Raw genomic sequence first — 20,952 nt, forward strand, 5'->3', positions numbered from 1 at the left:
TCACTTACATAAGTATGCGAACAAAGAAATATATACATGTAGATATATAAATAAATATATGTACATATATATATTTATGCTCGCCTCTGATATCGTCGAATGTTGCACATTCGTCAAGTGCGCAATCATTTTAACAGGAGGAGTTGCTGGACAGGGAGGAGCAGAAGGAGGCGTGGCAACGGCAGTCAGTAGTTCGTTCGTCCGTCCCTCTGTCTGTCTGTCTGTCTGTCCGGTCATTCGGTTAATCCGGCACTTTTGTGCGGCACACATTCGTTTGCTGATTATGCGTTTTATGTGACGACCATAAATTTCCGCTGTCGCCATCCCCAACCCGCCCCTTCCCCCCGCCCCCATCCCCTACGACTCGCTCTTATCAATGGGCATTGCAGTTGGCATACAAATAAATACTGCACAGCGAAAATGACACAAAAAGGACACAAAAAGGGAAAAAAAGTAGCTGGCCACACTTTTGGCTTGCATTTAATGGCGATTTCTTCCGTTTTTTCTTTTTATTATTTTCATAAGGCGCTTACTCCTGGGCCGAATTGTGACTGGAGCTGACCCCGAAGACCCTTAAGAGAAATTTATGGTGAGTAATTACGTTGTGTGTGTGAGAGGGGGGGGGGGGGGGGTGCGGGGCACCAGCTGTAATTGGGGTTTGTTCAGATAAGCGGCAATGCATGTTTAATTATAGCTTAAGATATAATAAATATAAAGCGGCTTTTAACCGTTTATGACCAACCGATGGCACTTGCGTGAAGCTGCACTTATGATTAACTAAATGTAGTAAAGAAATACATATAAGAAATATAATAAAAAGTTAGTCGGAGAGTCACCGACTAGCAGATACCCTGCACATTCGTATTAACTCTTATGTTCATCTATTATCTGAGCTCTATACCAGAAAAATGTTATTATTACAAACTCTTCTTTTTATTGTCCGCTTAAAAAGGTAAAAGTTTCTTGATCTGTCTTGATTGTAATATCTGATATCTATATCTATATATCTGCACATGCCAAGCTTTGGTGTGTTTCGATCTTGTTTTCATCGATATATGTTCAAGAAACGTTTCGATACATATCGATACTTTTAAAAAAAAAATTTTTTTAAAAAATTTCATGTGAAGCTGCCTCTTACCCATTTTCAATGATTACAGGGTATATAGGATATATATATATATATCTATTTATCGATTTTTTTGCTCTCGTCGATAATTTCAAATAAATGACATCCAAAGCTGCCTCTGGCCCATTTTCCCCGATTACAGGGTATATAGATAACAGGCCATTTGAGAGAGCTTTTCAACTGGAAATCCATTGAAATGTTAAACAAATCGAGTTTCTCATTCAATATAAAATGCTTGATTTATGGCTACGTATATGATTAGCATAGATATTTACGACATTATTACAGCGGCCAGCTAATTAAAAGTAACATTAAAAGCAATTTAGACAGGTTTCAAATAGACTGCAATTACAGTTAAGTACCATCGCACACACACACACACTCGCACACACACACACAAATAATTACTGGCCATTTACACCCATACAAAATGCTAAATTTGCATAAAACGCGGCGAATTAATTCGACTGTCATGAAAATCAGCCCAGCCAAAGCTGCGTGTGTGTGCGTGTGCGTGTGTGTGCGTGTGTGTGTGTGTGCGTGTGATCTGTGTGCGTGTGTGTGTGCTGTTAAGTTTTTAAAGCGCTGACAATGAGGTCGACAGTGCAAATAATTTACAGTTCTGCAATAATTTTCGACTGCAATTCGAAAGCGAGAACTCCCCCGCTCCCGCGCTCTCCGCCTCCGCCTTCGCCTCCGATCTCCGCCTTCGCCTCCGCCTTCGCCTCCGCCTCTTGTCATGCATATGGAAAATCGAAGTTGGAAACGCCCAACGCTCGCTTCGACCATTCAACTGTCCGACTGTCCGACAGGCAGGCTAGTATGCAGCTCACTGTTTGCTTGTGGTTGCCACCAGCTGACAGGGCGTGGGCGTGGGCGTGGGCGTGGCTGGCCACTGACCACACACAGATGCAGTTGCAGATGCAGACAGAGACATGGACATAGATTTAGACAGATTTAGATTTGGAACTGGACACATCGAGATTTAAAGTACAATATCCCTATAAAAGTGTGTAAACTGGACTGTAAATTAATTTGTGAATTGCAAAATTGAGAATCGTTTCATCAATGGAACTTTTGCTGCTAATTGATAATAGATGCTCCCAGAGAAAAGCCTTGCGCTTTATATATACACATTTATTTACCATATTTAAGTCCTGATCGGACTCTAAGCACCGAAGTGAAGCAATACTGATTGAAAAAGTTTTGATTAAGAAAAACTAAATCGAAATTCGTGGTACATAAACGTTTTGCAGGCTCGATAGATATATGTCAGAGCACATATGTGCATTTAGTAGGAATTTAGCTTATATGGGAATTTATCTTATGTGGGAATTTATCTTATTTCGCCAGCTAATTGATAATAGATGATTTATGCTAAAATATTTATGCTATTATAATAATAGATCCCCGCAGAAAAAAGTTAGAGTCTTGCGCTTCGGTATACATATATACACATTTCTATACCATATTTAGGCCTAAAAATAGATCGGACTCTAAGCACCGAAGTTAAGCAAGACTGCATTAACCACAGTGTCAGGCTTGAGAAAAAGGTTTCATTAGGAATAAAAAGAAACTACAGAAACGTTTTGCAGGCTCGATAAATATAAATTCCCAATATATTCCCAATAATTTCCCACATAAATTCCCACTAAATGCACATATGTTATCTGTATTAATTGGGATTGTTTCTTATGTGCGTGCAAATTGATAATTGATAATAGATGATTTATGATAATTGATAACAGATCCCCGCAGAATAAAGTTAGAGTCTTGCACTTCGGTTTTTATAAACATTTCTTTACCATATTTTATGCACTGAAAATTTCACATAGATCGGACTCTAAGCACCGAAATTAAGCAAGATTTTATGCACCATATTATCGGGCTTGGGGAGAAGCTTTGATTAAGAATAAAAAGAAACTAAATCGGAAATCGTGGCTCGATTGGGTATATCAACTTTTTTGATAGATAGATATATCTTCGTATTTGTGCATTTAGTGGGAATTTTAGATGATGTGCATGCAAAATTCCGCCCAGCAATTGTTAATTTATTCATGAACGGGCTGAGCTTCCGTTATAGTAAATCCGCGCTCTGCACGGGCCGCTGCACATTCTAAAGGGCCGCCGCACGTTCCGTAACCCATTTCGCAGACCTGAAACACAATCCGACAACGGGCCTCCATATACACTATACACTATACAACATGGTCGGGGCTCGGGGCACTCATCCATGCAGCAGCATAACCCAAATAGGCGTGTCCAAGTCTGTTTACAATTCAAATGGGGGTCTCCGCGTGTAGAAAAGTGTGAAGCCAACTCAAACAAGCCAAAAGGATGCAGCTGCAGTTGGCTAACAAGAAGAAGAAGAAGAAGAAGATGAAGAGGCAGCGACAGCGGCGTCAAGGCCCGTTGTTAACTTGGCCATTTCCAGCTGCAGCCAAGCAAGCATCTCATTCGTAACGTATTAAAGAAGAAATGCTCGACTATACGGGGTATATATGTTCCTGAACTGTAGAGATAAAGAAATATATGCGTCTAGACTATAAGAGCTAGAGATTCGAAATGTAGAACGTTCTACAATTATCGGCATAGATCAAATTTGTTTCTTACTTATCGATAACCTGCAAAGTTTCCTCGATATCGATAAAATTCGATAACCAACAAAATGTTCAGATAAATATTTGAAGCTTAGTGGAGCTAGAGGTATCAGATTCGGATACTATTATAGCTAGAGATTCAAAATTTAGAACGTTCTCCAATTATCGTCAAATATCAAGTTTGTTTCAACTTATCGACACCTTGCACCGTTTTCATGTTATCGATAACTTTCGATATCAAAATCCTTTCTTATCGGATAGATATTGGAGCTTAGTGGAGCTAGAGGTATCAGATTCGGATACGTCTAGACTATAAGCGTTTGTATGCGTCTAGATCAAATTTGTTTCTTAAGTATCGATACCTTGCCTTGTTTCCGTGATGTCGATAAAATTCGATATCGATAAATATGATCAGATAAATATTTGGAGCTTAGTGGAGCTAGAGGTATCAGATTCGGATACTATTATCTATTGCACGTTCTCCTATTGTCGGCACAGATCAAGTTTGTTTCCACTTATCGATACCTCCTGTTGCCTGGATATCGATAAGTTTCGATATCGAAATCTTGTCTTATCGTTAGCTTAGAAGAGTAAGAGGCATCCGATTCGGATGTAGACTCTCATATGGTGTGCACAGATACAGATTATTCTACTATTTGAATAAGTTTGCCGTTGCACAAATTGTAATAATCGCCTTTAGATGTTCCGAAATACGTACACTAATAATCGAAAATCTTTCCCTTCTTTGTAGGTTATTTAATCTTCGACACTTTATAACAAATAATTTGTCATTTTTTTCACAAGAGATATTTCCCTTTCTTTAGGGTATTTAATCTTCGATACTTTTTTTCAAAGTAGAGCCCTGTGGGTGTGATTAATGTAATGAGAAATTTGAGTAGTTGTTGTTACTAGAATTTCGCTGCATCTCATTTCCACACGCCCTTTTTGTCGCTGACAATGTGTTGATGCCCCATCGAAACTTTTATCAATGACCCAAATCTGTTAACGCTCTACCGACCTCACCTCCCCTCCTCTCCCTCCCTCCCTCCCTCCCTCCCTTTCTCCATCTTTCTCATAACTGATTTTGAAGCCCACACTTGAAATTTGCATAATTTGACAAAGAGTTGAAAAAAAATCAAAGATTTATTATGTGCATATACGGGCCAGACATCTATCTGATAAACAACATATAATTGTGCTTACGGTTGGAACAGGAAATAATCGACATAGGCATTTTTTTTTTAACATTTTCACATAATTGAGTCGGCGACATCGACGGATCGTAATGAGATCTCCGCGACCGCAACAATTGTTCAATTGGAGAATTGGTTGAAGAAACCGCCAAAAACAAAGCCAAGCGCCGACAACTTGAAGTTGGCTGCGCTGCCAATTTAGCCGTTTTTTTATTTTTAGCCATAGCTAGTTGTTTTTTAAGTGCTTGTTAGCTGTGCCATTAAATTTGACTTGAATTTTATTTAACCTGTAGTTTAATGTTCATTTTAGTGTTTATTTAACATGAAGATAAATTTTTGTTTAAGCTATTTTTAGCTATCGATTAACGATACATTTATGAGAACTTAATTAGCTGACAGTTCGATTATTTTAAAATATTAAAGTTAATAGCTGAAATGCGATTTGTTGACTGTGCCATTAAATTTGGCTTTAATTTTGTTTAACCTGCAGTTAAGTGTTCAGTTAACCTGAAGTTATATGTTCATTGTAGATATTTTTAGCTATCGATTAACGATACATTTAAAAAAAAATAATTAGCTGACAGTTCGTTTATTTTGTTTAACCTGCAGTTAAATGTTCATTTAGGTGTTCAGTTAACCTGAAGTTAAATGTTCATTTTAGCTATTTTTAGCTATCGATTAACGATACATTTATCAGAACTTAATATTAAAGTTAATAGCTATAAATCCGATTTGTTGACTATGCTATCAAGTTTAGCTTGAATTTTATTTTAGCGTTTATTTAACCTGAAGTTAAATGTGAATTTCAGCTATTTTTAGCTATCGATTAACGATACATTTATCAGAACTTAATTAGCTGACAAAATGACACTTTCGCAGCATTGTCCGGCTAATTGACACCTAAATCGAGCGTCAAAGTGTTTTATGCCAAACCATTTGGAGCGATTCGCGCTGGCATTTGTAAATATTTATGCAAATAAAAGAACAAGAGGCCCGCCAGGTAAATACCAATACAAATGCCAAATGCCTATGCAAATGCTATGAATTAAACCGCAGCCAGAAAAATACACTCACACACACACACACACACACACAGAAACTATGGCAAACATCGATGTCACGTTTCGGAGTTTCGAGCTGCGATTCCGGGAATCGAACCAAGCAGCCAAACGGAAGTCAAGTGGACACTTTGTGTTTACCTGGGCAAACACTTCACAAAGCGCGAACCGATTGACTGGCACATGACGCCGCACCAAGCCCTGTTCTTGTGTGTGGGGTATGGTACAGTGAAAGCACCCTAAAGCGTACAACTACGCTTTGGCATTTTAATTTGCTGGAAAGATTGATTTACGCTTGAAAGAAAAATAACGAATATCGATTAGAGTAGAGCTGGAAAACAATCGCTGGACCTATCGATTAAATCGATATTTTTTGTGTTTTCGATAACTATCAATTTTTTTTTTTCGATGTTTTCGCTGTTTTCCCAGCTCTAACACTTTTTGAATAAGAAAAAGCGGCTAATAAGTAAAATAAGTTTATTTGGAGTAATTTGTAATTTTGTTTTTTTTCCATTCGGATTAATATTGTATTTGCCGTGTATCGATATTTTTCTTAAAAGCTATCGATGTCTCAGACATCGATGTGTTTCCAGCTCTACTAAGCGAAGGCTAAGCAGGAAGTTCGGGGTTCAAACCCCAGAGAAGACCAAAGACAGCATTATTTTTGTTTATATAATATATAAAATATGTGTCTTTATAATAATTTAAAAGGAAAAGAAGAGTCAAGATTGGGACTGCAAATATTAATGGTAGCCATCCGTTAGTGCAGAGTTTTTACTGTACTCAGATCTATATATAGAGGCACATCTAAGGGGAAGCCGTCAAGGTGCAGCCATCAGTTTAGAAAGTTATTTGCATGTCACACACTTTGCATGCAGATTTTTTAGCTTTGGCAAATGGCCAGGGCAGGGGCAGGGGCAGGGGCGGGGGCGGGGCCAGAAGCGGAAACGAAGCAACATCAGCTATCAGTTATCTGTTATCAGTTATCAGTTGCTTCTGGCTTCAAGGACACAATGGCATGCTAATTATTTGGGGCACAAAAGGGGCCCAAGAGGCCAAATGAGCCATAAACACAGGCTCAATATGCCATTTCCGCGCTCAAATAGATAACGCGTTCGCTTTGTTGTATTTTATATATATGCCATACATATATGTATATATACACAGAGAGAAAAAATCAAGAATTTCGTACTTGAATCAAGCATGAAATTCTTATTTCAAGTCTGACACTTTAAGAGCGAAAATACTTGAATCAAGCTTTGTTTTGCTTGTGACGTTAACAATTTAACAATGAAATAGTATTGAATCAAGTTTTGATAAATCTCAAATTAAGACTGACAAAAGATTTAATTTAAGAGCACTTAAATTAATTCAATTTTTGCCTTGAAATAAGACTAGCATAGTCTTAAATTGAGCCCAATATGTCCTTCATACAATCCCAGCTATGAGAACTTCCGAAAAAGCCGTTGTGATCTAGAATCAAGAATTTTTCAACTTGAATCAGCTTTTCTTCTCGCTTTTTTAGAGCTTGATTTAAGTACATTTACTACTAAAAATAAGTTTTTTAATTCAAGAATTTTAATACCAATTCTAAGACCTTATAGAGCTTATCTGAAATGAAGTACGAATTATAATTAACTCAAGAATTTTTATACTTGTTGTAAGACCTTATAGAGCTTAACTGAAATTAAGTGCGAATTATAATTAAATCGAGAGTTTTTAGCTCTTTTCGGACTAAAAACCTTACGAATTTTTTGGCATAGAAAGAAGTATAAAAAAGTCTTGTGATTAGCCCCCCATTTTTCTCTCTGTGTATACACATATATATGTATATGTGTACCTGAGTTGTCCACCTGCCACACCGAGCTATAAACACACACACACACACACACACACACACACACACACACACACGCACAGTCTCATATAAATTTTATTTATCAACAAACATTTGCTGCCCCTAAACCCAACAACAATACCTAGCTCATATTATTGTTGTTGTTGTTGTTGTTGTTGTGGCTATAAAGCCCGTCGACGCCCCAAAATAATTGGGCGTAAGGGGGCAGCGGGGGGGCGTGGCTCTAGGTGGGTGTGGTTTTTGGCCGGAAACAAGTTTGCGTTTAAAGCAAACGTTAAGAGCAAACTTTTAATTAGAAAACAAGTACAAACTGCTAAAAAAAAAGCCAATACAGTGGAACTTTTCTATTTCTGACTTTATACAAAAGGGCGAGAAAAAAAACAAAGTAAATTAACAAAATCGATCGAGATTTAAACCAGCAAACTTGAACATTTGACCAGCAGTTTTGGAAGTTCCCACTGTATAGGAATTTCTTTGTACTTTTTCGTACATATTTATATGTTGTACATCGCACTTTGCATGTCCCAGTCCAATAAACATTACAAAACTTAGCTTAACTATTTGGGTAGGTTAGGGTCATTCATTCCACGCGTCAAAGGTGGAAATTTATGATCGAAGCCAGCTGAATGCCTGCCCGGGGCGGGGCGAGGCGATAATAAATCGCCTGAGCTTCATCCAATGCATATTCATTTGTCAGCTGCTCATTAAAAAGGTATTCATCATTATGGCGTCGCGTCTGCGGCTGCAATTGTCACACCCAAATTGAATCTGTATCGGTGTCCGTTGTATCTGCATCTTGGATGAGGGATTGCTGCTCCGTGTGCAGCGTGTTTGCTGTCAAAATGCAGAGGAGACAGAGGAGACAGACGCCCATTTGACGCTTTCATTGTGCTCATTTTGTATACTCTAAGTTGAGGCACTTTCGGCTTGTCAAGTGGCTCAAATTGTACAAAATATTCGACTTTTAATCATATTTATTTAATTATTGTACATTTGTCAGCATTAAAAGTGTATAATAATGCAATAAACTTTAAATTCTCGAATTTTCTCATTGCAAAATGTTCAATTCGTGCAGATTTTAAGCTAACCGCTTTTTTCAAACACTTCTCAGCTGTTTTATCATCAAAAACTGCTCGATATAGCTGTAAGCAAGCTAAATGGCAGCTAGTTACAAAGCTAGATTTAAGCCAATGCAACGGCTGTTATCGATAAGCTTTAACATATCAACCAGCACTGATCTGATCACAATAGCTAGCCAAACTTCGCAACACTGCAGCAATCGATATCGATATTTGCTTTTGCTGCGGCCAACTTTAATCAGCTGTTGCTTGCCGCCTAAATTCTGTCGCGCATAAAAAGTGCATACGGGAATTGTATTAAGTGTAAATTGAAATGAAAAGTTCAAATGCATGCAAAATGGTGAAGTGAAGTGTGTTCTTTTTATGGTGTATATTGATTTGCTGCTATTATTTATTATGGTAAACACAAACGTTAAGTGCACATTCGTGTTGGCCATAGATGCTTTTGCATATACATATGTATATATTTTTATACTTTTGTGTGCATGTGTGTGTGTGTGTGCGTACGCAATTCCAGCTGCTGGTGAGTTTGCAATTTTATTATATTTTTATGCACACATAAATAATGTTTATATAACTAATTTCTATGAACCGTTAGGGTATATAAATTTCGATTTGCTGTTGCTGTTGATGTTGCTCGTGCAGTTTTGTCATATTTTATTTTGAGAAATTGTTCAATAATTTTTCTTTTTCCTTTGATTTGGCCTGTCGCCTGTCGCTGTCGCCCCTTTTGTGAAAATGTTATGCGATATGTGCGCCACTTTGGCTTATGATGGAATTGACACTTCACTCACTCTGACAGAGAGAGACAGGCAGACAGACTAACGGACGGACGGACGGACGGGTGGATGGAGGATGTGCGACAGGCGCAGCTATACAAATATGCAAACACACACAAACACACGCACACACAGCTGCTTATTTAGATGTGTGATAGTGCACAGACGGCGACGGCGACGTCGACGCACTTGAAATGCATAAAACGGCATTTCTTTTGTGTGTGCAAAGGGCGTAAGAGAGAGAGAGGGGGGAGGGGGCGGGGGAGGCTCACAGATTTGTGGGTGGGTAAATGTGGGTGCGCGTTGTCTAAGTGAAGTTGAAAATACGTTGTTAGCTCTAATGGCGCATTTATGACAGCCAGTGAGGGATGTGGGCGTGGCAGAAGGAGGGGGGGGGGGGAGGGGTAACTTGCCTAAGCAATTGCAAAGGCAGCTCCTGGGCAAATAATGCGCTCATTCTGTCTACTCTGTTGAGTACAATATCATGGAGTGTGCTCTATCTAACTATCTATTGATCAAGGCGAATAACAAAAGACGCTTTTTATACCCTGCACCCATTAAAATTGGGTATAATGTATTTGTGCAAATGTGTGTAACAGGCAGAAGGAAGCATCTTCGAGCCCATAGAGTATATATATTCTTGATCAGCATCAAGAGGCGGATCTCAGAACCTACAAGAGCTAGAGACTTGAAATTTTGAATGAAGGTGCTCCTAGTGCCCGCGCAGTACGAGTTTGTTTGCGATAATCGATAACTTGCCAGGTAATCGAATTAAATCGATATCGAAATCCTGTTTTTTGAGCAAATCTCTTTCTAGAGTCACCAAATTTGACATATAGCTTCTTGAATAGTATATATATATACTGTCTTTCGTTTTATTATTATAGTCAAGCGCCAGCAGCATTTGGTGTTGGTAGAAGATTGTACAGGGTATCCCCTAGTTAGGCACTCCCGCCTAGAACGTCTTACTTGTTTAAATAATATTTATTGTTCAAATGTATGCAACTGTTAGAAGAAGAAAACTAAAATGGTCGCAGCGGCAGCTTAGGGTATCTGCTAGTCGGGCACACTTACTTACTCTACACGCTCAACTGAGGGCGAACGAACTTTGAACTGAAAAGAGCCTCAGAAATATTGTGTCAATGCCTATCGCCGCAAGCCTATCAAATGTCGACAGCAATTAGGCAAAAGCCGCCGAAAAACTTGATGCCTCCGTCGTAAAATACATTCATGTATTTGTGCTCTATTTGCTTTATCAAGAACTGCGCATATCCGGCAATTGCAACAGTTTTCCAGGGTTTCTCTGTTTCGTTTGTAATCTTAGCTCGAAATTAGCGCGAGGCTGCGGATACAGATACAGATACAGATACGGCTGCAGATACAGATACAGATACAGATTTATGTCATAAGTGCGTGTGTGTCTAAATGTTAGTTGCCGCCGGCTCACGCTTTGTTGCATCACATTTCCTTCAACCCATAAGCCCCAATAAGCTTGTATGTGGCACATGCGCAGCGTCGGAGGTTGTCAGTCAGCTACAGATACAAAGATACATTTGATAACAAGCGTAGAACAATGAGTGCCAGCAGCGAAATGAGCACAAAATGGAAAACGCCGCTTGGGGCCACGAGACTAACAAACAACAACTAACAAAAAGTTTCTGTTGTTTTTTAAAGGGTATTTGGTAAGGTATACAAAATGCGAAGAGCATATACAAGTTAGAGAGAAGTATTTAGTACGCTTTCCAACACTATTCAAAAGGTTATTTTTCTTCAGCTCCTAATAATATCTAAACCAGAAGATCTTAAGATACGACTTTGGCAAATCGAGGGAACTTTTCTAAGCACATAATAGAACAATATTAAAACAACTCCCCCATTCTCAGGAATTTTAGTTTTTGTAAAACCTATTTACAGTTACGATGTTATCTGAAAGAAACATTAAAACTTTCACCAGGGTATAACAAAGTTGAGAGCTCCGCCTTGTTATACCCTTGCGGAGGGTATTATAATTTTGTCTCTAAAAGTATAATGCATGGAAGGAGACATCTCTGACCCCATAAGGTATATATATTCTCGATCTGCAACAACAGCTGAGTCGATATAGACATGTTTTTCTGTTTGTTTCTATCCGATCGGACCCCTATATCATATAGCTGCCGTAGGAACGATCGGTTGTTCTATGAAAAACTTTTTTGTTTATCAAGATATCTTAACCAAACTCGGCGTTTATTAGTTTTACTAATCGTCTCATTTATATGCCAAACCCTATCAACATCGGATCACTATAACATATAGCTGCCATAGGAACGATCGGTCGAAAATTAAGTACTTGTATGGAAAACTTTTTTGTTTATCAAGATATCTTAACCAAACTCGGCATTTATAGGTTTTACTATGCTCCTCATATATATGCCAAATCCTATCAACATCGGATCAATATAACATATAGCTGCCATAGGAACGATCGGTCGAAAATTAACTTGTGCAATGGAAAACTTTTTTGTTTATCAAGATATCTTGACCAAACTCGGCATTTATTGGTTTTACTAGACTGCTCATATATATGCCAAATCCTATCAACATCGGATCACTAAAACATATAGCTGCCATAGGAACGATCGGTCGAAAATTAGGTTATTGTATGGAAAACTTTTTTGTTTATCAAGATATATTACGCGGCATTAACTATTTTCGCTGTGCTTCTTACATACGAGCAAAGCATTATGAAAAGGTTGGGTTTGCAAGGGTATTAAATCCTCGGCTTGCCGAAGATAGCTCTTCCCTCTCGATACATATTGTGTTCAGCTTCGTTCTCCGTATCAATCATAATTAGGCATGCAATAAATGTTAGTTTCCAAGATACTTTTGGATGCGTGTAATTATATGTTACGTACACATAGTACATCCCATCACAGCAACAGCCTAGACTTTAGCTAGGTTTTATATGCGTGAGAATTCATCAGCTTTTTCAGGGGTTATCGCACGAATTGTGGGGCTGCGCTCGGCTTGGCCAGGCAAGTTTAATGCGCTTGCCCACATAAAATGTTTAATGTTTCATGTTGTTGTTGGCATAAAGTGTGTTATGTCTTTTCGTGTAATTATTTTTCAACTTTAGTCGCGCTTGATTGCCACATTTGCCGTGCCGCGCCCCCCCCAAAAAAAAAAGAAATAAGACCCAAAAACCCGAAGCGCAGGCGTTTCTAAGCGTTTAATTCCTATGAAAATTTTGTGTGTGTGTGGGCTCACAAGATGTTGAAGCTTCAACCGTTTGTGGCACATACATGACTGCTGAAAATAAATATATATATATATATGTACATATACATATATTTATCGGGAGTCCGATCCCCGAACTGTAAATATGTATCTACATGCGACTTTATGTAGATGAGAGCTGCCACCTACAAAGTGCCAAGTGCTGGAGTTTAGGCCTCGGCCTCGGGCTCCGTCTCAGTTTTCGTTTTCTATTTGCACAGGTGTTTTTAGCACCTGAGCCCAAAGTATCTGGCCTTACGGGGCCACTTCCCCCCCCCCCCCGTCCCCAGTCAACGTTAAGTGCTAAAAGGCATTTGGCTGCACTTTTCTGTAATAATTAGCACATCATGACTCGCAAACAGCGGCAACTACCAAAAAAGCCGAGAAAAGCCCTCGCCTTTGTCATCTGCCACACTAATCTGACCAAAAAGGGGCTTTTAAAGATTTTTTTTTTGGATGTGGGTGTGAATTATTCAGGTAGATAGTTGGATACTGGAGCATCTGATGTTTATTCTATGCCAAACTCTAAAGTGGAGCATTTAAAATGGGCAAGAAAAGTGAGAATAAAGTAGCAAAAAAGGCAAACAATAAATTGAGCTTGTTTTAGAAGTAACAAGAAATATATATATCTATATATTTAGATGTACATGTATGTTATATGGTTTATCCGTGTATTAGAGTGATACGTATTATTTATTAGAGTATTAACCACTCTGCCAGGATAGAAGAATGAATAGAAAACATGCCTTAAAGGAATTTGACACGTGATGAATTTGCATTTTCAGATGAATTTTGACCGGGAAACATGTTGCCAGATTTTGATGCCAAATTGATGTAGAGGTCAAACGAAGCACAAAAAGCCAAACTTTATGAAAATCTGTTGAGTTTTGACCGAGATATGGGGTTGGGAAATATTGACCTATGCATATAACGGTTTTTGGGGGTACCATTTAGACATGAATTTTGACCAGGAAACATGTTGCCAGATTTTGATGCAAAATTGATTTACAGGCCAAACCATGCACAAAAAGCCAAACTTTATGAAAATCGGTTGAGTTTTGACCGAGTTATGGGGGTGGGAAATTTTGACCTGTGGCTATATACGAATCTTAGGGGTAAGATTTTGACATGAATTTTGACCAGGAAACATGTTACCAGATTTTGATGCCAAATTGATATAGAGGCCAAACCATGCACAAAATGCCAAACTTTATGAAAATCGGTTTAGTTTTGACCGAGTTATGGGGTTGGGAAATTTTGACCTGTGGCTATATAGGATATTTGAGGGTATCATTTTCACATGAATTTTGACCAGGAAACATGTTGCCAGATTTTGATGCCAAATTGATATAGAGGCCAAACCATGCACAAAAAGCCAAATTTTTTGAAAATCGGTTGAGTTTTGACCGAGCTATGGAGTTGGGAAAATTTGGCCTGTGGCTATATAGGATATTTGAGGGAATCATTTTCACATGAATTTTGACCAGGAAACATGTTGCCAGATTTTGATGCCAAATTGATATAGAGGCCAAACCATGCACAAAAAGCCAAACTTTATGAAAATCGGTTGAGTTTTGACCGAGTTATGGGGGTGGGAAATTTTGACCTGTGGCTATATAGGATATTTGGGGGTACCATTTTGACATGAATTTTGACCAGGAAACATGTTGCCAACTTTTGATGCAAAATTGATTTAGAGGCCAAACCATGCACAAAAAGTTAAACTTTATGAAAATCGGTTGAGTTTTGACCGAGCTATGGAGTTGGGAAATTTTGACCTGTGGCTATATACGAATCTTAGGGGTAAGATTTTGACATGAATTTTGACCAGGAAACATGTTGCTAGATTTTGATGCCAAATTGATCTAGAGGCCAAACGATGCACAAAAAGCCAAACTTTTTGAAAATCGGTTGAGTTTTGACCGAGCTATGGGGATGGGATATATTGACATATGTATACAACGGTTTTTGGGGGTATCATTTTGATATGAATTTTGACCAGGAAACATGTTGCCAGATTTTGATGCCAAATTGATCTAGAGGCCAAACCATGCAAAAAGAGCTAAACTTTATGAAAATCGGTTGAGTTTTGACCGAGTTATGGGGGTGGGAAATTTTTACCTGTGGCTATATACGAATCTTAGGGGTAAGATTTTGACACGAATTTTGACCAGGAAACATGTTGCCCGATTTTGATGCAAAATTGATGTAGAGGTCAAACAAATCACAAAAAGCCAAACTTTTTAAAAATCTGTTGAGTTTTGACCGAGATATGGAGTTGGGAAAATTTGGCCTGTGGCTATATACGAATCTTAGGGGTAAGATTTTGACATGAATTTTGACCAGGAAACATGTTGCTAGATTTTGATGCCAAATTGATCTAGAGGCCAAACGATGCACAAAAAGCCAAACTTTTTAAAAATCTGTTGAGTTTTGACCGAGTTATGGGGGTGGGCAATTTTGACCTATGTATACAACGGTTTTAGGGGGTACCATTTTGACATGAATGTTGACCAGGAAATATGTTGCCCGATTTTGATGCAAAATTGATCTAGACACAAAACCATGGATAAAAAGCCAAACCTTATGAAAATCGGTTGAGTTTTGACCGAGTTATGGGGGTGGGAAATTTTGACCTATGTCTCTATAAGATATGAATAGCGGGTATTCCACGCAGCCTTGGCCGTGGAAAATCTCTCACAGATCTTTGAAAATGAGTTGTAAATGCCAACGTATTTTGCCGAATATCGAATGTGAATCCCTGGTACCAATGATTCCTCATGAAAAACTATTTCTCTAATCCCCAAAGTCAGTTCAAGAGTTCTCATATGTTGGCTTTATAATGGGTTTTAGGCCATCATTTGCAGCCACGCTCTGCGCAATTACGCGTCTATTCTTTGGCACTCTTGGCAACTTTCTATGGCTTTCATTAGTGTTTCACAACAACTTCACGATGCATGAAAATTCCCACGAAAATGTTGAATGAGTGCGGACAGGCCAGAGCCAGAGGATTCGCATTGAGCGAAAGAGCTAAGAAACGATTGGGAAGATCTGCCCGGGGCCAAAACACGCGCCGTGAGGCAGTTAAGCGCCCAATTTGTGGCATAATTCAATTTTGTTTATGGATAAACGCAAAACCGGTTCCGCTAATAATAAAGATTTTAAACCTAATTGGCTCATTTACAAAAAAAAAATCAGCGAAAAAAACCGCTCAGAAAATAGTAAAAAAAATCATTATAAAAATGATGAGGAATGATGATTGTTGTCGAAACGTGCAACATTTGCGCAAATCAGCAAATTCATAAGCCCCAATGTCACATGGGGCGAGGGGCGCATTCATGATGCTGACTGGCTTAAAAAGAGGGGAGAAGAGGGGACTAGGGGGAACAGGGGGCGAGCTGTAGGTGTCCCCCAATTTCGAAGCGTCTCAAGTGCTGCGCAATTGAGCTCCCATTTTCAGCTTAGCCCCAGCTCGTCTCAAGCTGCGCTACAAAATTAATTAGACAAATAGTATACAATTCTGTTAAAAACAGCGCGCAGCTTTTTTCATTTTCCTGCTTTTTTTTTTTTGCAAATTGAAAAGCGGCCCCGCCCGATCCCCGGCGCTGAGTTTTATCGCGCAAGTCATTAACAGCGGAATTGGGCCATGAAAACGAAGGGACAACATCGATAAAATCAAGAAAAAAATGCAAGATTTGTCCCTTCAATTCGAATTTTGTATGCCCTAAAATTAGGTTTATAATGTCTGGAGAATACAGAGTTTCGTTTTGTTATCGATATTTATCGGGTTATATTCAAAAATATCGGCTATATTCTAGGAAAATTCCTAGAGGCATCTAAAGTTTTGAATGCCCTAAAATCAGATCATTCGTATCTTTAGAATACAGCGTTCCTTTTAGTTATCGATATATATCGATTTAAGTACTAAGAATAGCAGGACTTTTGGGATAATTCACAAGAGCGTCTTTCCATAATCACACAACCCACAAGAAACACAAGACTTGTTCCTAGAATTCGCATTTTGTATGCCTTAAGATCTGTTGCTTAGTATCATGAGAATGCAGCGTTTCTTTTTGCTATCGATATATATCGATTTAAATTCCAATAGTTGTAGCACTTTTAGGAAAACTCCCAGAAGCATAGCAAAATAATCTTAAAACCTAAAAGAAACACAAGACTAGCCCTGTTTAGTATTTTAAAAATACAGCCTTTGTTTTTGTTATCGATATATAGGCTTCATCAAGGGCATTCCTGCTAATAATCGAGTTGTAAGCTTCAAACACTTCTATCTCTTCAGGAATTAATTATTTTCAAATTTGTTTTATTTAATCAATATCTACTGAATAAGCTCTTAAAAAAAGCTGTAGGTATTATGCAAGTTTTAAGAAGGGAATACCCCTATCCAGTTTAGATGCTCAAATCTTGTTCATTTTCTTTTCGGTTAGGGTATTTCTGGAAAGGGACAACTGTGATCAAATTAAAGCAGCTCCAAATGGTTGACAACAAAAAAAGCAAAGAGTGATAAAACGTAATCTTTAGAGAGGGGGGAGCAGTGAGGGGTGGGGGGTTTTTTGGGGGCTTTACTCACTTGCGTGCCAGTCTTTTTCTGATGCCCGCGAACATTTTGGCTGCTTCCTCTTGCTGCGTTTCTTTCTCTTCTTCTTCTTGGTTGGCTACTGTTTTTTATGGGTTTTTGCTCCACTTGGGCTCCTTGAAAGCGTCTTATTGTAAATTCAATTGCTGATTTCCGGCTGGACACAGATACATACACGCACACACGCACGCACGAACCGAAAAGGGCCAAAAACAACAAAAACGCTTCGAATTAATTAAAAAACGCGCGCGCCAAAAAACGCGCACGAAACGCGCACGCGATTGTCGCACAGTTGCTGTTGTTGTTGTTGTTTGGGTATCAGCAAATTGTTGTTGTTAATGTAATTGTTGTTGTTGGCATTGAAACGGCGCATTGCAAGAAACAACAGCAACAGAAATCAATTAACCAAAGTTGCCGCAAAGGCAGCTGCAACTGTTTTTCTTTTATTTTATTTACTTTTTTCACTTCAGTTTTATTTATTTATTTATTGTTAACACGTTTATGCGTTACGCAATCACTCGACTATTTTTCACTGTGTATTGAGCAATGCTTTTAATACACTTGCACAAAATCAATAATCTGTCGACATCAGGAAATCATCTCTGCCCATTTCTCTGCTCACACAAATACCCTGGAATTTATGTTGGAGTCGGGGGTTCCAGTTTTATTGTTGTTGCTGCAGCTGAAACGAGCCAAGAGAAGTTCACACATTATTTTCAAATATTTCAAGTCTATTTTAGCCAAAAGGGAATGGCTGAGAAAAAAAGACGACGACCAAACCAAAATATTTGACATTCATAAATTCTATTCAATACTCTTTTTTCGTGTGGGGTATTATCAGCTAGGCAAAGCTGTTCGCATTTATATTGGATTGGGCTTAATATAAGAATTATTTTGAGATACTTTTCTTGGGCCTCAACTAAGTTTTTCGATCAAAGTAGAATTTCTCAAAAGTTATCTTTCTTATAGAAATATTTTAACTAAAGTGAATAATATTGTAAAATATATTCTAATATAAGTTTAATTTTCTTCAACTTATCTATATATTAAGCAACTATCGGGAGTTAATACATAGATAAGTTTTAGATAATTAAATATATATTGGAACATATTTTTTTATAACTATTTTTTTTTAACCATCGGAAGTTATTACATAGATAAGTGCAAGATAATTAAATATATCTTGGAACATATTTTTGAGAATTCTGTAAAAATAAAGAATAAACTTAGAAGAAACATTTTCAGATGCTAATTTCTGGATAATTTCTGATTTAGGCGATTTCTTTGCTCTGAAAGAACACTTTAATTTCCTTGTCATTTAATATAATTTAATAAACATTTAAAATAGTTTAGTTTAGTTAAGAGAAGTTCGTAGTTAAGATCAGTCGATTAGCTTCTTCAGTTCTTATTTATGCTTGGGAATCTTGCGGCATGTAGAATCGATTTATATAATTGACGCGTCGAGTGACAAATTAAAAAGGGATCAAAAAAGGGGCTGCATTCGCATTGTGTGTAAATATATAATATATATATATTTATATATATATAGAGAGAGAGATTTGTGTGCTTTTGTGAAGATTTATGAGCTTTAAATTTGATGTAAGTAAGCGAGTGCAGTGCAGCTGCTTGCTGGGAATTCCCAGCGTAAGAATTTATGTAAAAGAATAATAAAAAAAAAAAACAGAGGAAAATAAAAACTATTTTCAAAAGCAGCTTAAAAGCAATGCTAGCGATCCAGCGGGAAATTGGGAACTATAGAAATGCACAGCGAACATCAATCATAGCGCGTGTAATTAGAGTTGCCCAAAAAAACGAAGGAGGGGCGCACAGATACAGATACAGATACAAATAAGAGTACAGATACAGATACGGGGATACAAATACATTTACAGATGTAATTATGCACGGTTGCGCCCTAATGGCGCATTTCGTTGGCTGCCAACGGGGCCAAAGGGCGCACGGGTGGCATGCACTTGGCGCAGATACAGATACAAACGGGAGAGGGAGGGGAAGAGCGGGATACAGATACAAAATGAGGCAGCCAGCATGACAAAGAACATGTTTCTACATGCGAGAGCGGGTCCCAGTTCGAATCGGTGCAGCAAGCGTGAAAGAAGAACAAGAACAAACTCACGCACGCTCCGCAATTGTATCTGTAGCTGTAGCTGTAAATGTATCTGTATCTGTAGCTTTGACTGCAAATGTATCTGTATCTGTAGCTTTGTAGCTGTTGTATCTATCGGAGATTGCAACACGTACAATTCGTGCACACAACAAAAGCTGTCGCGGCCAATATTGACGAGGCCTCAACTTCAACTACCCAGCCCCCCCCCTGTCCCTGCCCCTGCCCCTGCCTCCACCCATCCATCCTGCCCCGTTTTCCCATCCAACAGTTGCTTTTTGTTCCCATCATGTTCCGCATTTGGTTGCGCCGCTATTTTAGGTCGTTTCTCCCGGTTTTCCAGCAACGGAAACCTGCAACATACGATATGCTTCAGCGCGCGTGCAATTACCACCGCAAAACATCGCACAGCAATGCGAGATGCGGTTAGCTGAGGGGGGGGCGGGGGGAAGGGATATGGCGGGGGAGGAGGGGGATTTGACAAAGTGTAATTCAAGTGCCCCACCGAAAAATAGTGGTTGTTGTTGCTATAAGTATTAACTATAGCTGTTAGCACAAGAGAACAATAAGTTGGCCCAAGCGAAAGAAACAAATGTTCTCTTGACGTAATACGGAGGACTTACACAAGTGCTCCATACACTGAGAGAAAAGAGAGCTATAATTCGAATAGTATTGCCTGGCTAATGCTAATAAAAATGTTAAAATAATGACTTACTTAATACTTGCTGGTATATTACTTAATATACTAGCGAGTGTCAAGTAAAAGTTTTCTTACATTTTTATTAAATTTCAAATCAATTCCCTTCATTTTCCACACATGTTCCACAAGCGTTGCCGCACGTATTCTTTCCACTGTCTTGAATAGCTTTTAAAGTAACTTCAATAAACTTTTACATTTGTTAAATACAAATGTCCCAAAACTTTAAGACTTTAAAAGATCCATTTAAATATATTTAAAATAGGGGAACATATTCTTTAAAACATTTTGTCAATGTAATTCGATTTTCGCTTTTATACAAATTTCCAAAAAATAAGACTTACAAATCTACATTATTCTTATCCATTATATATTTGATATAGTAGACCATATTTATTTTTTGATTTTTAACACTTTGTAAATGCAGTTAGATTTTCGCTCAGTGTACACAGCCCCATTTTGATTACTTTACACAAACTATGCTCTGCTATGCACTTCTGGTGACGCCCACCCATTCGCCCGGATTGAATAACAAAGCGCTGTGGCATCTCCTTTGGAGTCCGCTGACGGCGTCAATTGTGTCCGGGTGGT

The 20,952-nt window shown here is 38.4% G+C and overlaps 1 protein-coding gene across 3 annotated transcripts in view; it reads right to left on the reverse strand.

The window, feature by feature from the left end:
• Positions 1-17,848, reverse strand: part of LOC135435037 (uncharacterized protein DDB_G0284459) — a 47,762-nt gene extending 29,914 nt beyond the window's left edge. For all 3 annotated transcript variants that reach the window (XM_064691909.1, XM_064691911.1, XM_064691908.1), the window contains exon 1: positions 17,537-17,848. In XM_064691909.1, the coding sequence (XP_064547979.1) occupies positions 17,537-17,571 (35 nt within the window). In that variant the 5' untranslated portion in view covers positions 17,572-17,848. The remainder of the gene's footprint in view (positions 1-17,536) is intronic.
• Positions 17,849-20,952: the final 3,104 nt, after the last annotated feature.

The sequence above is a fragment of the Drosophila montana genome, unplaced genomic scaffold (assembly GCF_035044405.1).
Source record: "Drosophila montana isolate Dmon_TW-CO22-7 unplaced genomic scaffold, ASM3504440v1 contig_3469_1, whole genome shotgun sequence".
Lineage (NCBI taxonomy): Eukaryota > Metazoa > Arthropoda > Insecta > Diptera > Drosophilidae > Drosophila > Drosophila montana.